Below are 15,708 nucleotides of genomic sequence, written 5' to 3'. Positions count from 1 at the left end.
GTTAAGGTTGAAACACATATTTATATATGATAAAATCTTATTCCTAACACAACATTTATGGTAACTTGGGAGACTTTCCATGACTATGTCAAAAGTACAAAAACCTCTCCAGAGGGTCTTTGTAATAAAAGTATTTCAAAAATACACTGAACTGAGCTGTGACTTCTTGTATCCCCTAAAATACTTTCTGTAACACAGTGACGGTGCTTAGACTTCATCTGATCTTCAATTCAACACTATGCACTCCCCACCAAATGTGAGTTTTATTCCAACCTGTCTGCAACTCTTCTTTCAAGCTCCCCTTTGTCTAATGTACGGCACCTGTTTCAAGTCCACAGTATCAAAGTAAGTATTTTACTATTTAATGAAAACAGCTGCTTAGGTAAATCAATCAAAACTGATTTTCTTAGTAAAACTAATGAAAGAAAAAGGGTAGAGGAGTCAAAACTCAAAAGGATCAACAGAGTTATCTTTTCTCTGGGTCTGGGAGCATCAACACAAAGCTCTTTTTCCAACATTAAGACAATCAACAAATGAAGATGGCATACAGTAATCCTACAGAGCCAAAAAGGTTTTGAGCTACCTATTTTTTGTTTCTAACAATGGCCATGTCAGTGTCACAAGGTGGTCACACTTTTGCAGATTCTACACAAACCTCTATTCACTGCACAGGGCTTCCTACGGCCTAATGAGCAGAGGCAAAAAGTCACTGTGTAAAGAACACAAAATATTCTTCATAGCATGAAAAGGCACCTGCTGCAGATGATGGACGAAGAGCTGTTTCAGCGGGGTGACACTGCGCCCCTCTTCCAGGCCGAGCTGGCTTTCAGGCTCTGGAGCCAGGCTGTCCTTCCGGAGAAGCGTGGGCTGGTCCTGAAGCTGCAAGGCAGCGTGGGCTGGGAGCGAGGTCACGACCTGGGGCTGCACAACCATGGAGGTGAGGAGCTGCAGCTCTGGCTGGGGCGTGGCCTGGGCTTGAACAGGAACGGCTGGCTGGAGTTGGGCTGGCTCTTGCTCTTGAGTCTAAGAGACACAGTCATCACGCTGATGAAACTGCAGAGCAACTTCTTGACTTTTCTCCATTAAAGGTACTAGTAACTCAAACAAATCAAGTGTTTCACTATAAAATTCTATTTAAGTAATGCTGTGATAAATATACTATTTGCTCAGTACCCAGAGCCCTGAAATATCTCTATTTCTTCCTTGAAATGGTCTGGACTTCCTCCAAAGAGCAATCAAGGTGCTCTTAGGCTGAATGTGATTGTTAGGATCTACTGCAAATTATAAGCAATCTTCCAGCAAAAACTGGCATGCCTACAGCTTTAGTGTCATGAATTAAATAGAATTATTACTGAGACCAGATTTATCTGAAACAATCTGTATACGGACCTGAGGCAGGTGAATTAGCTGCTCCTCAGAAGAGACTCCTTCCACTTCTTGGACTCCTTCTTCCTCCCTGGGCCTCTCTGGGAGCAGCAGGGCAGGGGATTGAAGGCTGGAAGAGCCCTCAGCTCCTGTAAGAGCTGCTCGCTGGCCTTGAGACACAAAGGGTAGACCTTGCACTACCGATGGGCCATTCACAATGGACACTGAAGCCAGATCTGGAGGTGTATTGTGCTGGACACTAACAGTTGGACCCAAAACTCCCTGACTGTTGAGAACAGTGATTTGGTTCCCCAAGGTGGTGCTGTGGAGCAGGGTGCCTCTCTGACCTGGGGCCTGAGAGGCAAAGGCCCCAGCTAGGTGGGCTGGCATCTGAAAAATTGCAGGGGCGGTAGGCTGCAGTTGCAGAGGTCCAGAGAGAATGGTGCCCTGTCTGACAGCAAGCTGGCCAGTGGGTGTCGTGAATACAGGGCTAAAATTCAGCTGCCCAGGAGGTGAGGTCAGAATCTGGGCACCATCAACCAGCTGACCAGAGGGTCCATGTCTGACTGCTTGACCGGCAGGGCCTGCTGTGCTCAGGAGTTGGCGGGCTGTGCTGGGCGGCTGGGGCCCATGAACAGGGGGCTGTCCTGGCAGGATGAACTGGTTGGGTGCTGGGAAGATGCCCTGCTGCTGGATAACAATGCTGCCCGTCTGGTTGAGCAGCTGCAGGCTGAGAGGCTTGCTCAAGCCCTGAGAGGGCGGGGGTGGCTGCTTGGCACTGGGGGCGGTGGACAGCAGGATATTAGGGGAGGATGTTCCAGAAACAAAAGTTAAGCCTGGAGAAGTCTTCTGGCCAGGGAGCTTGGGGCTGATCTGGACCAGTCGGGGTTGGATACTGACTGGCAGCTTGGGCTGGATAGGCAGGGGGGCCCTGGGGAGCAGAATGCCAGGGGTGGGACTGGCTCTGAGTGCCGGGGCAGTGAAGAGAGGACGCCCATTCACACTGGGCAGGGCCTTCTGGATCAGCATGCCAGACGCCTGAGTTGGGTTAAGGGAGAAGGAGGGCTCGGAGGTCGGGGCAGGGAAGACAGTGCCTGGGAGTAGACCCATGAGCTGAGGGGCAGTGGGTTTCAGAGAAGGACATCCAGGCCCCACAGCTAGCAGAGACGGTTGGGGCGGCTCCACAGCTACTTGAGTGTCTTTTGGCACCAGGTTTTGGGCGGTCAGTGGCTTGGGCAGGAAGTGAGGAGGTGCGGACAGCAGGGTGCCTGCAGGGTACTGCAGGGACTCGCCAGACTGGGCCAGCCCCGCCTCCTGGGCCAGAGTCTGCTCGGTGATGTCAGCCTCCTGCAAGCTCTGCCGCAGAATATCACAGGCCTCCTCCTCCTCCGCCTCTCCTGACACCCCTCCATCCTGCTCCCTGTCCTGCTCCACTGGAGCCCGGCTCCCTTCAGGGGACCCCAGCAGCGCCTCCTCCAGGAAGGACAGGTCCACACAGCCAGGAGGTGGGGCGTCTTGGGATGGGGGGTCATCTGCCAGCAGGGAGACCGGGCTCTGGAACAACAGACACAGGGGAGTTTGACCATCAGATCCTCTTTCCTTCGTCAGAAAACTCCACATCACTTAGCGGGCCATGAAATCATTGAAATAATTTAAGGCATATTTCTCCCAATCAGTCCTACTGATTAAAACCTACATATTGCAATTGTGGGGCACTTAGAAAGTACAGAGTGCTAGAGTTCTAGAGTGCTTCCATCTGCAATCAGCAATAGCCTACAAATCTCATGGCACTGCAAGTTAAATGGTCTCAGGGAGGACAGGGTCAGTGAGAGCTCTGAGGACATCATGCCACTACTGTTAGATGGAATGGTGTCAGCTAGGATTTCCTGGCATTCTGAGCACCAGTAACCAAGATTTTGTCGTATATTCAGTACGGGCTGTCCCACCATGACCATCTGACGCCTGCATAAGTTCCTATAAATCACCTCACAAACAACAGTGTATACTGTTTTCATCTCTCCTAGACTGACTGGAGCAGTGACCAAAATTGAACTAAATGTGACTGGGAGACAAGAAGGAAACCATCTGCTGAGGATGAAAGCGGCCTTGATTAGTGGGGCCCAGGGAATGTGATCACGGGGCCACCTGAATACTCACTGTGCTGTCTGCAAAGAGGGAGGGGTCAGATTCGGAGGGGTTAATGAGCAGGTCCCCACTCTCCAGCTGCCAAAACGGAAAGAACTGTGTCAGCTTAACAGACGGATTTAAGAGTTATCAAAGGACTGTGTGACTGAAGAACATTGGGACCTGATACCTCTAAACAGATCAGTCTTCCTTTAGGACCTGAATTCTTCACTTGTGTACAAATGTATATAAGGGCTGTTAAGGTCTCACGACAGTCAAAAAACAGAATAGTACCTACCCTTCATTACGACTCACTTTCCAGGATTAAACTGTTTTCCTGTCCCATGTCACTTTTGCAAAATCGTGCAACTGTCAACTGGCACTCTTGTGTAATTGTATAAATATGCAAACATATCCTTCTAAATTACTCCTTTTTGTGCAGCAAAATAATTTCCCTAAATGTCACTGCTGCCATGACACTAAGACCCAGACTGGGCTCACTGCTAAACATGCAGCTGCAAGATTTGCACATTTACCTATCTATAAATAAATTAAAATGATGCAAATACCTGCTAAGTCAACAAAGGATAAGAAAACAAATGAGGATACCACTTGTAAGTAATGATATGTTGTTCTTAGGTGATCATGAGACCATTAACTCACACTAGTGTATAAAACATTCCTGCAATGCACATTCCTGCTTTAATGGCTTACAATGTGCACCCCCTTTCTCCTCATCTTGAATGGCAAGACCACCCTACCTTGCTGTAAACCAAAACTTGTATAAACTCATAAGGGCATGAATTCATGTGTTTAGTAAAAATAAGCACTTTTTCATTTTGATACAAGTAGCTATGTCCTATGTGATGATGTGAGACACACCACACAAATGAAGCCATCCATACACAATGGACTTATTCAGCAAAAGTCAAACAACTCTCCTCAGTTGTTCAGGAGAGAACATGTTTATCTCTTTGTCATCTTTGCGCTGTATCTTTGCCATACAGCTGCCTCACCAGGGACATTCCTCAATGCGCGTATCCAGTGCTGCTCTACAAATTAGAGTGAAAAAGTGCAAAGTCTTCCAAAAGAAACAACACAGTTCCCTTCCGAGAGATATTTCCTCCACCTGCTTGAGGCTCCTGTGCAAAATTATGTCGAGTGGCTGACTGCTTATGTCTCAGGCAAGGAGCTAATAGGTCTTTTGAAATAGTGCACCCGGCTTCGCTACACAGAGAGGTTGTCTGGAGTGACAGGAAGATTTACCTCATTGGTTCCGTGGAGGAAGTCATTCAAGGCTTGGGGATCACTGGAAACACAGAAGACACAGAAGAGTAACGGCATAGTAATGTGTAATGTATCAGCAGAGCAGGACAGGTTAGCTAAGCGCGGCTGCCTGCAAGACATTTCCGCAATGAAGTGCCAACTGTCCACAATAAAACTCTGTTAAGCTTCCAGTACACTTAACCTGTGAGTGCCCATTGCATCCTTTACAGGAAAGAGAGAACAGGCATGTTCTTTGAACATCAGCACTGGTGTATTTAAGTTCAGCCTTATCCCTGTGTAGCTTTAGTGTTACAGTGTGTCTAGCTGTGCATTTTCTAAGAATTATGTGAATTTTGTCTTTCCAAATACAACACCTGAGGTGAATTTGAAAAGCAAGCCAGAAACATTCAGAAATTACTTTAGCACACAAGCCCACAAAGATGAGACAAAGGGACACGAAGAGCTGAAAACAGCAGCAGCAAGAATGACTGAAATGGTTGCAGGCAAAAGAATGCAGACATAGACATGAGTAGCTTTGTGTTACTAGGTTAATCTCAAAGACATCTCTGTGAATTACAAAAGCATTTTTGAAACAGTTGAAACAGACTTGTTTCTTTAACTGGTATACTCCAAGCTCAACAGCAACATTAAAACCTGCAGGTTCTTTTCACAGTCTAACAATTTACCCTCTTTCAGAGGCTACTTTAGTTAACCTGTATTTTACAGTAAAAATCCACCTTCCCAAGCCAAATCTGTTGGCATCTTTAGAGTCAGAGTTTAATTGCATCAAGGAAAGTGAAAATGCACCACAGTGCAAAGACACTCAGTCAATCGCATGCCTTGAATCATTTTGGAGAAAACACAGCATCATTCGAAAATTAAATGAAAATTATTGTAAAGTATATTTAAATCACAAACACAGCACTTCATGTTCTAACATATAAAAACCTTCAGTTTTGCAAAAATGGAGTTAGTTTAATTTTTAAACTAAAGTATGACACTATTGAAACTCTTGCTCTTAATTTTAGGACGGATATGTGAATGCAATATGAAAGGGAATCACAGTTTTACATCCGCTTACATCCATCCAACCATGTTTTAACTGCTTTTTCCCAATTCAGGGAGTCGGAGCCTGTCCTGGCAAGCAACAGGCGCAAGTCAGGATATATCCTCGACAGGAAGTCAATCCATCACAGGACACACACACACACACTACCAGTTTTGGACTGTGGAAGGAAACCAGAGCACTCAGAGGAAACCATGCAAACATGGGGAGAACATACAAACTCCACACAGACAGCACCCCAGGTCTGGAACTGAAACTGGGACCCAACACTGCGAGGCAAGCTAACCACTTCCCAGCATGCCATCTGAAAAAATCTCTTTCAAAATCAAGTCATCTGTTTTTGTCTACATGGATTACATTTTGAGCACAACTGAAAATCCTTTAAAGGAGCAGGCAGCTCAGAGTCGAGGTATGAGAGAAGCTATGTGAACAGCAGGTTTACTCACCACAAAACATCAAGCAAACAGGTGCCATCTTCATCATCCATGTCAACTGAACGAGGTGGACAAGAAACAAGACAAGAGTCTGGTTAACTGACAGAAATTCACAGAGCAAGTGAATTCTAGTACTGATCTCCTAAAGCTCACTGAGAACCTCTTTCCCCACACCTGTCAGCAAGTCTACTAAAAAAATTGGAAGTACAGAGTGAGAGCCCGGCAAAAATTTGTCTTTTTGACAAATATTTAAATGCAATTTGTGTGTGGGTGTTAACGCTTTGTTAGTACAGCATGTCACTTTTTCATATTGTAAACGTAGGTTCATTTATTCAAAGAAAAAAGATTTGTGGAGCCACTTTGGCCCATCTAACCTGACTCACAGGAGATAATTGATGTTAGGATCTCATCCAGCACTTTATTGAAAGAAGCCAGTGTTTCAACTTCAAAAACACTGTTTGGCCAAAAGATTAGGTACACCAGTTTTTGCTCTTCCAGCCTCACAGATTCCCTACCATTCACCCCTCCTTAAGTAATTGCCTCTCTCCAATTGCTACAGGGAAATTGGAACACAGAAAGCACATTAGGGTGACAATAAGAAGAAACAGACAAGTCCACTCAGACAGGGCAGGTAATGTACAGGAGAAGTGAGAAGGTACATTATTGTGCAACCAGAGGGAAGTAATTTCTGCACCACATATTATGCCACAATATGCAGCAAAATTATTCATATTGTAAATAAACACAACTTCCACACAAAACATATTCTTGCTGCCTTAGGTGCTGGCAAGTCACAGCTAAACAGTTTTAAAAGAATAACACAAATAAACTGTCATATGTACTTCAAAATAAAATGTTCAGTCTATCACCGCTAAATCTATCAGTTGTTTTCAACACACATTTTGATGGGAAAATCAGGCTCAAGCTATGTTACAACTTTTTCACAGCAGAAATTCGTGGTACCAAGGCCTTCCACAGGGAGAAATCAGCAAAGCACCAATCAGATTGAAATGAAAACAACTGCACAAGCATCGCACAATTTATTCTCAAGTACATAAAACGGATTACTATTACTTCTGGCTGCAATTGCTTTGTTGTGTGAGCAAGATGGCATCCTATTCCTCTTCCACTTTAGCTTTATGAGATAATTTCATGAATGACTTGCAATCAGACATAATTTAAAAAAATCTTCCACAGACTTCGTGCCTGGTTTGAGAATCCTGAGTAGAGCAGAAGGGATGACCTACTTCATATGGACTGGGCCCCATCCAGAGCAGACGTGCTGAGCTCATGCAGGGACTTCATGGGCTGGGCTCTGGGGGCCCTTAGGGGGTTTGTGACGGACAGCGCAGTGCCCCCTGTGGTGAACTCAATGGCATCAGCTTCCTCGTCATGGTCTTCTCCTTTAGCCCTCAGTCTACACTGCCAGTCAGGACAGTACCAGGTCTTTTTCCAAAAACCACAGGGAAAAACATGAACAGAGGGAAAAGTGAGAAACAAGAGACAGGTGATTCGGAATAAAACAGGGATATCTATCAACTTCCTAACTATGTTTCAGAACGGACCTACAGTAGTCTTCCCAACAATTATACCTTCCTAAATGATTCCATCCTCACTTGCCTATATAAAACATAACATAACAGTTGCCAAGAGCATGGTCGAATACAGAACTCAGAGCCAAAACAACCAAAAAAATAGCCAAAATAGTTAGAACAAAAAGAAACTTGGCTGTATTTGATAGGTTTCTTACCTGTAGCTAAAAAAGCAAGACATTCATTTTAAACCAGACCAGGACATACAGTATTGTGGGAAAACAGAAGTGTTTAAATAAAGCAAGGTGGTAGAGAAAGCTTTGTCTGCCCTACATTGTCTCTCCAAGTGTTTATGTGGAAGTCTTTTTTTAACTTTTTTTCTATGATTTTGTTCACTTTCCACTACCAGTTTTTGTTAACTTTTAAGCCTCTCCTGTGTTACTGAAGCTGTGTGAAAACCATCAAGTGAAATAACATAAGGACTGATTTCTTCCACTGTTTTACAGTGGAATTCCCTTCTTTCATTTGTCCTTCAGAGTTTTTAGTCTAGTGGAAGCCCAGAAGACACTGTGCTCATTTAAAAAAATCTTCAACAAGTCTTCTCATACATTGATGCATTAGAAACGACTACACAAGCCACAATCTGATTTGTTTCAAACAATCTTCCACTATTTTTACTACTCTCTAGAGCTATCTAAAGGTTCGACAGACATTTGTCAACTGTAACAGCTCTACCTTGCCCGGAAAACACCATTTCTACAACATATGGATCAAATTTTGAAACAGCATTATTTCATGTAATGATCCCCAATGGAAATTTGTATCTTTGCTTGGAGCACTGAGCAATGGATTTTTTTCTGCAACTTAATCAAACCCCTGGGTTTATCTTGGTGATACTGAATGACAATTGTCGGAGTAAACATACCAGGCTTACAATACAGTTGATAACACACTAAATCCATTTTGCTTCTTTAAGTAGCCATACGTCCTAAACACACAGGGGTATAGGACTGTTTAAATAATAGCCCTTAACATTATGCAAGAGCTATTAGAGGAATACGGATTGTTTTCAAATGCACCATAAAAAGTATGAAATATATTTTATAAAGTAGGAAACATTTTTTTCAGAGTGTAAGAGATACCTCAAACTTTTCTGGAGAACATTTTTACAACAACATTAGTCCTTTCTATATGTTTGTAAACCACAAACACCAGCACCTTTCCTCTGTGGTTTAAATTATGGCCCCTGTGCAGACTGAGACAAGGTTACAGTTTCTTTTCTTACACCCTGTGGTAATATTCGCTTGATCAGTCTATTACCAGCCATTTTTAAATGACTGGAAGTGTAGCTCAGAACTGCTCACTCTTCTAAACAAAAGGCATTTGCAAAAAAGCTCTGTTCCGGTAATAGAGTTTTTAACATACCTGTCTTTTTTTTCATTCTGAATCTGGCTTGATTTTGAGGAAATTATTAAAATGTTGATAGTAGCCTTTAACATTCTGCTTTCAAATTTTGGCCCTGATATGTTAAGCTGCAAAACTGATGAGACAACAAACATGACAAACAACCGTGACCCTGAACTTCAGTTGTTACTCAAAATGTTACTGGTATAATTGCTGCCAAAAACAAAAAAGCAAGAATAAACCTACGTGATAACATGGAGTAGTCGGATGTGAAGACTTTTGTGGGTCATTGAGGGAGACACCTGATATGCTTACACAGATTAAAAAATCGGGTCAATTGGTTGTACCCTATATACTCTATCTATCCAATTTCTCGCTTCATCCAATGTAGGGTCGTGGAGGAACAGAGCCTGTCTCAGCAAGCAATGAGTGCAAGGCAGGATATTCCCTGGCCACCAGTCCATCACAGAACACACACAGACACAAACACAGGCATGCACACAATCACACCAAGGCCACTTTTTCACAGAAGCCAATTAAACCTACCAATATGTCCTTAGACACATGGGGAGAACATATATGAACTCCATGCAGATAGTGCCCCAGGTCAGGAATTAAAGGCAGCAATACTAACTACTGCACCACTGTGCCACCCCACCAGATACTCCAAAATACAGTTATTATTTTAAAACTTGTCAAGGTTTCAGCACAAAAGCCTTCATCAGAACAAACATGTTTGGTCCACTCTATATAGAAATTCCCCAACCAGCAACTGGTTCCCAGTGAGAGGTAAGAACTTGTTTTCATTCGGAAGAACCATACTGAATAAATAGACCCATCTGATTATATAAATTTCACTAAAGATTCAAGCACAAACACGATCAAAACTGAGTGCTCATTTAAAATCACTTTAGAAAGATTACATTTATAAATCAAACTCCCACTTATATAAAACATCAAAAATCTAATTCTGTGTTCAATCCACATTATATTAATCTTTCTGAAAATGTAGAAAGGCTCTCTTTTTAGAAGGCTAAGGTTGATATCACCACCTCTCCCTGAGATGTGTAGTTTTTCAGTGCCCTTACATCTAGATGAGGAAACCATGTGATTCACTTCAACAATATGAGCAGCCATGGAATATGCCAAACTGGTTCCCAAAAACCATGTTACTGGAGTCATATTGTACAGAGATCTAGCAGAATGAGGGAATCAACAATTCTCAGCTTGTAAAGAAACAAAAACAGTTTTTGGATTTTCTTCTTAAGACTCTGGGAATATTTTATTTTCAGTCACATCTTATGACTTAATCGTCAGCGAGTTAAGACATGGAAAGAGAGGGAACTAAGTGATTCAAATCATTTTACACCCGGGGTGTAATAAAAAAGAAAAAACACAACAGCCCTACAGGGCCAAGGACCTAGACTGAATATCAGTAACATGGAAAAAAGCAGATATAAGTGTTTTATTCTCTTAGGTAGACTAAGGGGAATATTTTTCATATTTTCTGTTCCGATTCAGAAAAGGGAAAGGCAAGAAATAAAACATTTTTGTCGCAATGTCAGAGAAAAGGAAGGTAAAAACTTTCATTAAGGTAAGGCTGAGTTATCCTGGTCCTGGAGGGCCAGTGTGTCTGCAGGGTTTCTAGGTCTCTTCAAAGCAGCAGCACCCAAAGAGCTGGGAGAAGCTTTGTAAATCAGTCCAATTAAGCCAATAATGAGCTGATTCAGGTTGTTGAGAGTTGAGTTGGAATGAAACGCTGAAGACACACAGGCCCCCCAGGACCAGGCTAGCCCTCCTCTGCCTTAAATTGTGATTGCAAATCCCCGGCTTTCATCGTAAGTTCAATAACGGGTGCGTGGCTCAATTTATAAAGAACTATGCCAAAAAAAGTCTAACATTTTGCTTGTCCACACATAACAGTAACAACCGTTGGGAATTTTATCAAACAAAAGTACTCTGCTTTCTGTGTGGGTTTACTTGATTACTGATTCGGATGATGCTGAATGACCCTGACGGTCAACTCGATTTCAAAGACGACTCCAGAAAATTATTAAAATTCTCTACTTTAATTTAATACTGTAACAATCTGCAAGGGAGAATTGTTGTGTATGTTCCCTTCTCCTTCGTATAAATTACTCTAAAAGCTCCCTTGATTTGATAGCTATGAAAAGATATTATAAACAAGCAACAAAACGAGCACATGCGTTTCATGGGGCCGACAAAACAGTGTGACGCAGAGGATTGGATACGCGTTTGAAATAAATTACACTGAGCTGTATTCGAGTCCATTATCAAAGACACTCCGATACGCCGGTTTGTAAATGATTCCACATCTTACTAACCTGGAAACCTGTCCGATAATAAGTAATGCCGAGCAAGAAGATAAGAAGAATGACTCTCGTTAAATTTTAGCAAATTCAGCCAATTAGCTTTGGGCGACTGTGATTTCAGTTTCATTTTGCCAGGGGTCTCAGCTGCACCTCAGCCCCAGACAACATCTAAAACCAGACACTGTATCACGTCTTCCAGCACGCTGATATACCAACCAGCATCAGAAACAGTTCTGTCAATCTCGCCCGAATAATGTGAACTCTGAGCCCACCTTTGAACTGCTGCTGCCGTTACTGATGTTGATCATTTAAGAATGTAACATAAACACTCGTGATGTTTTTTTTTTTAAGTTTAAACATTTAAGGAAGTGTCTCCCGCCCCCCAAAGCTCGCCACAGACTGCAGCTGCGGGGTCCCCACATTTCGCCGACATCTTGTTACTTTGTTGTCAGTGGAAAATAGATTTCGAAAAACAATAAAAATCCGTTTGTAGCACGACATAACGCATTTTGTGTCTTTAAAAATCGACCACCCTATCACTCGCTTTTCTCTCAACAATGCAGAGGCGCACCGCGTTTGGCTTGTGCCAGGCAAAACGAACTGACATCTTTGTTGGTGCATGAGGGTTATCTCACCCCCCTTATGAAAACAACTACAGATATATCACATATACGCCATTTGATTTAATTCTGCGAACAACAACACTTTAAACTCAACCTTATAACCTGAGCTCAGAAGATCCGTCCCTGTGTGTAATTGTCTATTATGAAACACACACGTGTCTAATAGAAGTAGGGGCATTTGCGTATATAAACAATTGAGCCTATGTAAGAGTGCAGTTTATATGTCTGTTCGTGTCAAAGAGTCAACAGCTTTGACACAGTGGTCTACACCTCCAGTTCAATGCAGCGCAAAACGCTTAAAGTAGCCGGAATACAATTATCCTCCCACTACTGGCAAGGACAAGTCATCTATTTAATCAGCATCTTGATTAAGTGAAAAAACGGAAGCTCATTTCCAATTATAAGAAGCAAACTCCTCCGAACACTCTTGTTTTTTTTTTCCAGGGGAGGTCCTTCGAAGCGGGCAGACCTCCCTACCCTACAGCAGACTCTCGCATTTTGTTATTTTTATTTACAACCCGCAACGGCGTCTGCACTGAAACCGACTGCATCGCACATTCTGCATCGGGGAGGGAGGACCGAACGAGCACCAAGTCCGCAAGACAACTCCAGTCCATTTCAGCAGTCTGGGGAGGGGGTCGTGCAATTTAGGCAAGGGGAATACAGCAAAAAAATTCGTGAGGCAGAATGTCTGTCGTACCAGCAACAGCACGATCCTTGCAACTGTCTTATTTAGAAGGAATAAAAAAAAGATGTGCTCGATGCATTCTACTCAATCACAAAGGACGCTCTATCTCCCCATCTCTGTGCCCTCCCCACTTTCTCTCTCACTCCCGCTCCAGCTAAATTTGTATTTTAACTTTTAAAGCAACTCACCGCGTCTTTGTGGGTTATTGTCCTGTCAGTGGGGCCTCTGCGCCATCGACTCAAAGGCACCAGCCTTTTCAGATGCTAAGGGTGGGGGGTGGCGAGAAACAAGAGTGAGAAGAGATCAGTTCAGAACACAAAGGTGGAAAAAACTCGAGTAAATGGGCTGTGCAGCCGCGTCCTTCATTGCCAGAGATTAAACGCAGCAAACGCTTCAAAAAAACCCGCTCACAGAAAAGCCAGAGCACTATTATCTTATGCTAATTCAACTTCAAACCCAATGAAAGGAAGCGTCTTGGATCTATTTTCTGATTTTTTCTCTTTACCGATTCTTAAGGATACGTTAAGTGTTTTAACCCCCCACTCCCCTCGCAAACATATATATATATACAAATCAGAGCCCCACCGTCCAGACAATGCCACATCAAAGTATAGCACCCTCTACACATTGATAAACGACAGTGACTGTTTTACAACATCATGTAACATGACTATTGCTAACATTTTCCATAATTAGTATTGTACAAAATGCACCATACCTAGCAGGCATTTTGTATGAAAAGGACTGAAATCGATTCAAGGAAGAAAAAAATTAGAAGAACGTGCCTAGTAAAATATGCTTTACAAAAAAAATCAAAGGCAGGTTAAAAATGATAAAGGTATAAATAGGTGAATCAATAAGCATCTCCCGCGAGCTCCATCATGTGTGAAAATCAATACCTCTTTAGAACAACAAGGGTCTCCCCTACTAAGCGATTGGCCAGTGCTGTGATGATTGACAAGTTGATGGTGTTTAAAAGTGCAGGGATGGGCGGGACTACGGCTGTAGGTTAAACTGGGCACACAGTGCAGAGGTGCTGTGTGGCTGCATCGCTATGGTGTCCGTCTTATCTCTCCTCCGCACGTAGCTCAGCGAAGACATCGACTGGATAGCGTCCAGATGCCTGCGCATTCACCCAGGCAATTCACAAATGTGTACGGCCTCTTTGGACACATTAAAGTATACTTGGGAAATCATTTTATGTCAGCTTTGCGAAACTAGTCAGTTGTCCCTTAGCAACTACGCTACTCAGTATTTCCAAAGCAGGATTCTCCGTGCAAAAAATAATGTCTGCCGAAGTGTTTTAACAACGGTAGATTACTATAGTTGAAATTGGAAAAAAAACCGTAAACGTTATCGTTTACCGGCGTCTGGTTACAGGCAGTAGGTCAACAAAAATATTGATACTGGGCTTTTTTTAATTCTTAATTGTTACTTCTAAGCGTTGGAACAGTGCTGTAACCGAGTTAACACGGATATGTCCGTAAATGTCTTGTCTTGTTGAGAAACATGAGATAATGTATGCAGTGCAGTTTATTAAGAACAGGTCAATTTTCATAATTTACAATTTACCAGAAACAGTACAATTATACATAAGCCATTTGTTTATTCTTCAAGGAAAATATTACTGTGGATAGGTCTAAATATACAGTATGTTACCTCAATTACCTCTGTGAAATTTCCCTCTCTCCGTTTTACCTTATAAACTCCTCTCTCAGAAGGCAGCTGTCAGTTTTCAGAACTGAGTCAAAATGATCATGTACAAATTTAGAACAAAGCATTAAATGTTTCAGCATGTTCTTTCCAAACAGGGGACGTAAAAGGTGGGTAGATAAGTATTCAAAGAAGATATTAAATCATGTACCTATAATTATCTCAATTACCCTCCACAGTGGAGAGAATTCTCAGCAGGAAATACAAGAAAAGTCAATTTTGCATAAGACTGTAAATGAACAGATAAATATAAATTGTGGTTTAATAGCAAGAAAAATGGAACAGAGAAGAAAAACAAGAATAATTAAATCAACTCCAGAATCACACACAATTTTTGATGTTTATCTTCATGCTAGATCTGATGTCACTATATCCAAGAAAATGCTGAAGAAAAGCAGGATACTGTTGTAGTAGGGAAAGGTGTGAAGCTAAGAAGACCATTTAAAAAAGAAATGGAGAATAGTTCTGGAGACCAAACAATTCTTCAATGTAACTGTGACTGGAAGTGAAAAGAAAACCGAGGGAGAGATTGCAGAAATGTTCAACACCAAAGCACAGAGATGGCAGACATGAAGATCAGAGGCTCTTACGTTCTGGTGCCTGGATGTTGTAGAAACACAGGGAACATTTGTAAAGGAGTAACATCATTGCAGCTGTTTTAATGATGCTGTTCCTTCAGGAAAAGACTCCTGGGCAGAGTGTCTCATCCAATGTCTTCTATCACACAACCTCAAAAAACTCTAAATTAAATAATAAAGCTCTGGCTGGAACATTGATGCACTGGCCTCCCAAGTCACTTGACCACAAATGAAATTGCTTGAAACTAGAAAGGGTGAAATATGTCAAGAATCTGAAATAAATCCTGGCAAATACTGTACACAGAGCCACATGGACAAAATACTCCACTAATGTTTTAGGATGGAATTCAGAGAGCAGACCAACCATTCCTAAATGCTTGGAGTTAAATTGCAGGAATTCTCATTCTTTGTTGGAATTTCTCTTGAGATAATGAATACCCATTCTATATACTACAAGTCAATAGTATGTTCTAATTTTTCTCTAAGTTTATTTAAATAATGTTTCCAAGAGTCCCCATAAATGTGACTACCAGTAGACTAGACTAAATTGTGCATGATAAAATTCATATTTGTTTTCAATAC

General features: G+C 42.3%; 1 protein-coding gene across 1 annotated transcript in view; it reads right to left on the bottom strand.

Annotated features, from left to right (window-relative positions):
- LOC102685807 (BRD4-interacting chromatin-remodeling complex-associated protein) overlaps positions 1 to 13,731 on the bottom strand; it is a 33,812-nt gene extending 20,081 nt beyond the window's left edge. Inside the window, exons 1-8 of the mRNA XM_015350951.2 lie at positions 13,554 to 13,731; positions 13,024 to 13,098; positions 7,503 to 7,701; positions 6,268 to 6,313; positions 4,756 to 4,798; positions 3,523 to 3,588; positions 1,390 to 2,919; positions 754 to 1,023 (exon numbers count right to left, since the gene is read on the bottom strand). Of these exons, the coding sequence (XP_015206437.2) occupies positions 754 to 1,023; positions 1,390 to 2,919; positions 3,523 to 3,588; positions 4,756 to 4,798; positions 6,268 to 6,308 (1,950 nt within the window). The 5' untranslated portion in view covers positions 6,309 to 6,313; positions 7,503 to 7,701; positions 13,024 to 13,098; positions 13,554 to 13,731. The remainder of the gene's footprint in view (positions 1 to 753; positions 1,024 to 1,389; positions 2,920 to 3,522; positions 3,589 to 4,755; positions 4,799 to 6,267; positions 6,314 to 7,502; positions 7,702 to 13,023; positions 13,099 to 13,553) is intronic.
- Positions 13,732 to 15,708: the final 1,977 nt, after the last annotated feature.

The sequence above is a fragment of the Lepisosteus oculatus genome, chromosome 8, assembly GCF_040954835.1.
Source record: "Lepisosteus oculatus isolate fLepOcu1 chromosome 8, fLepOcu1.hap2, whole genome shotgun sequence".
Taxonomy (NCBI): Eukaryota; Metazoa; Chordata; class Actinopteri; order Semionotiformes; family Lepisosteidae; genus Lepisosteus; species Lepisosteus oculatus.
The sequence above is the reverse complement of the archived record's forward strand: the minus strand, read 5'-3'. Positions and strand labels throughout refer to the sequence as shown.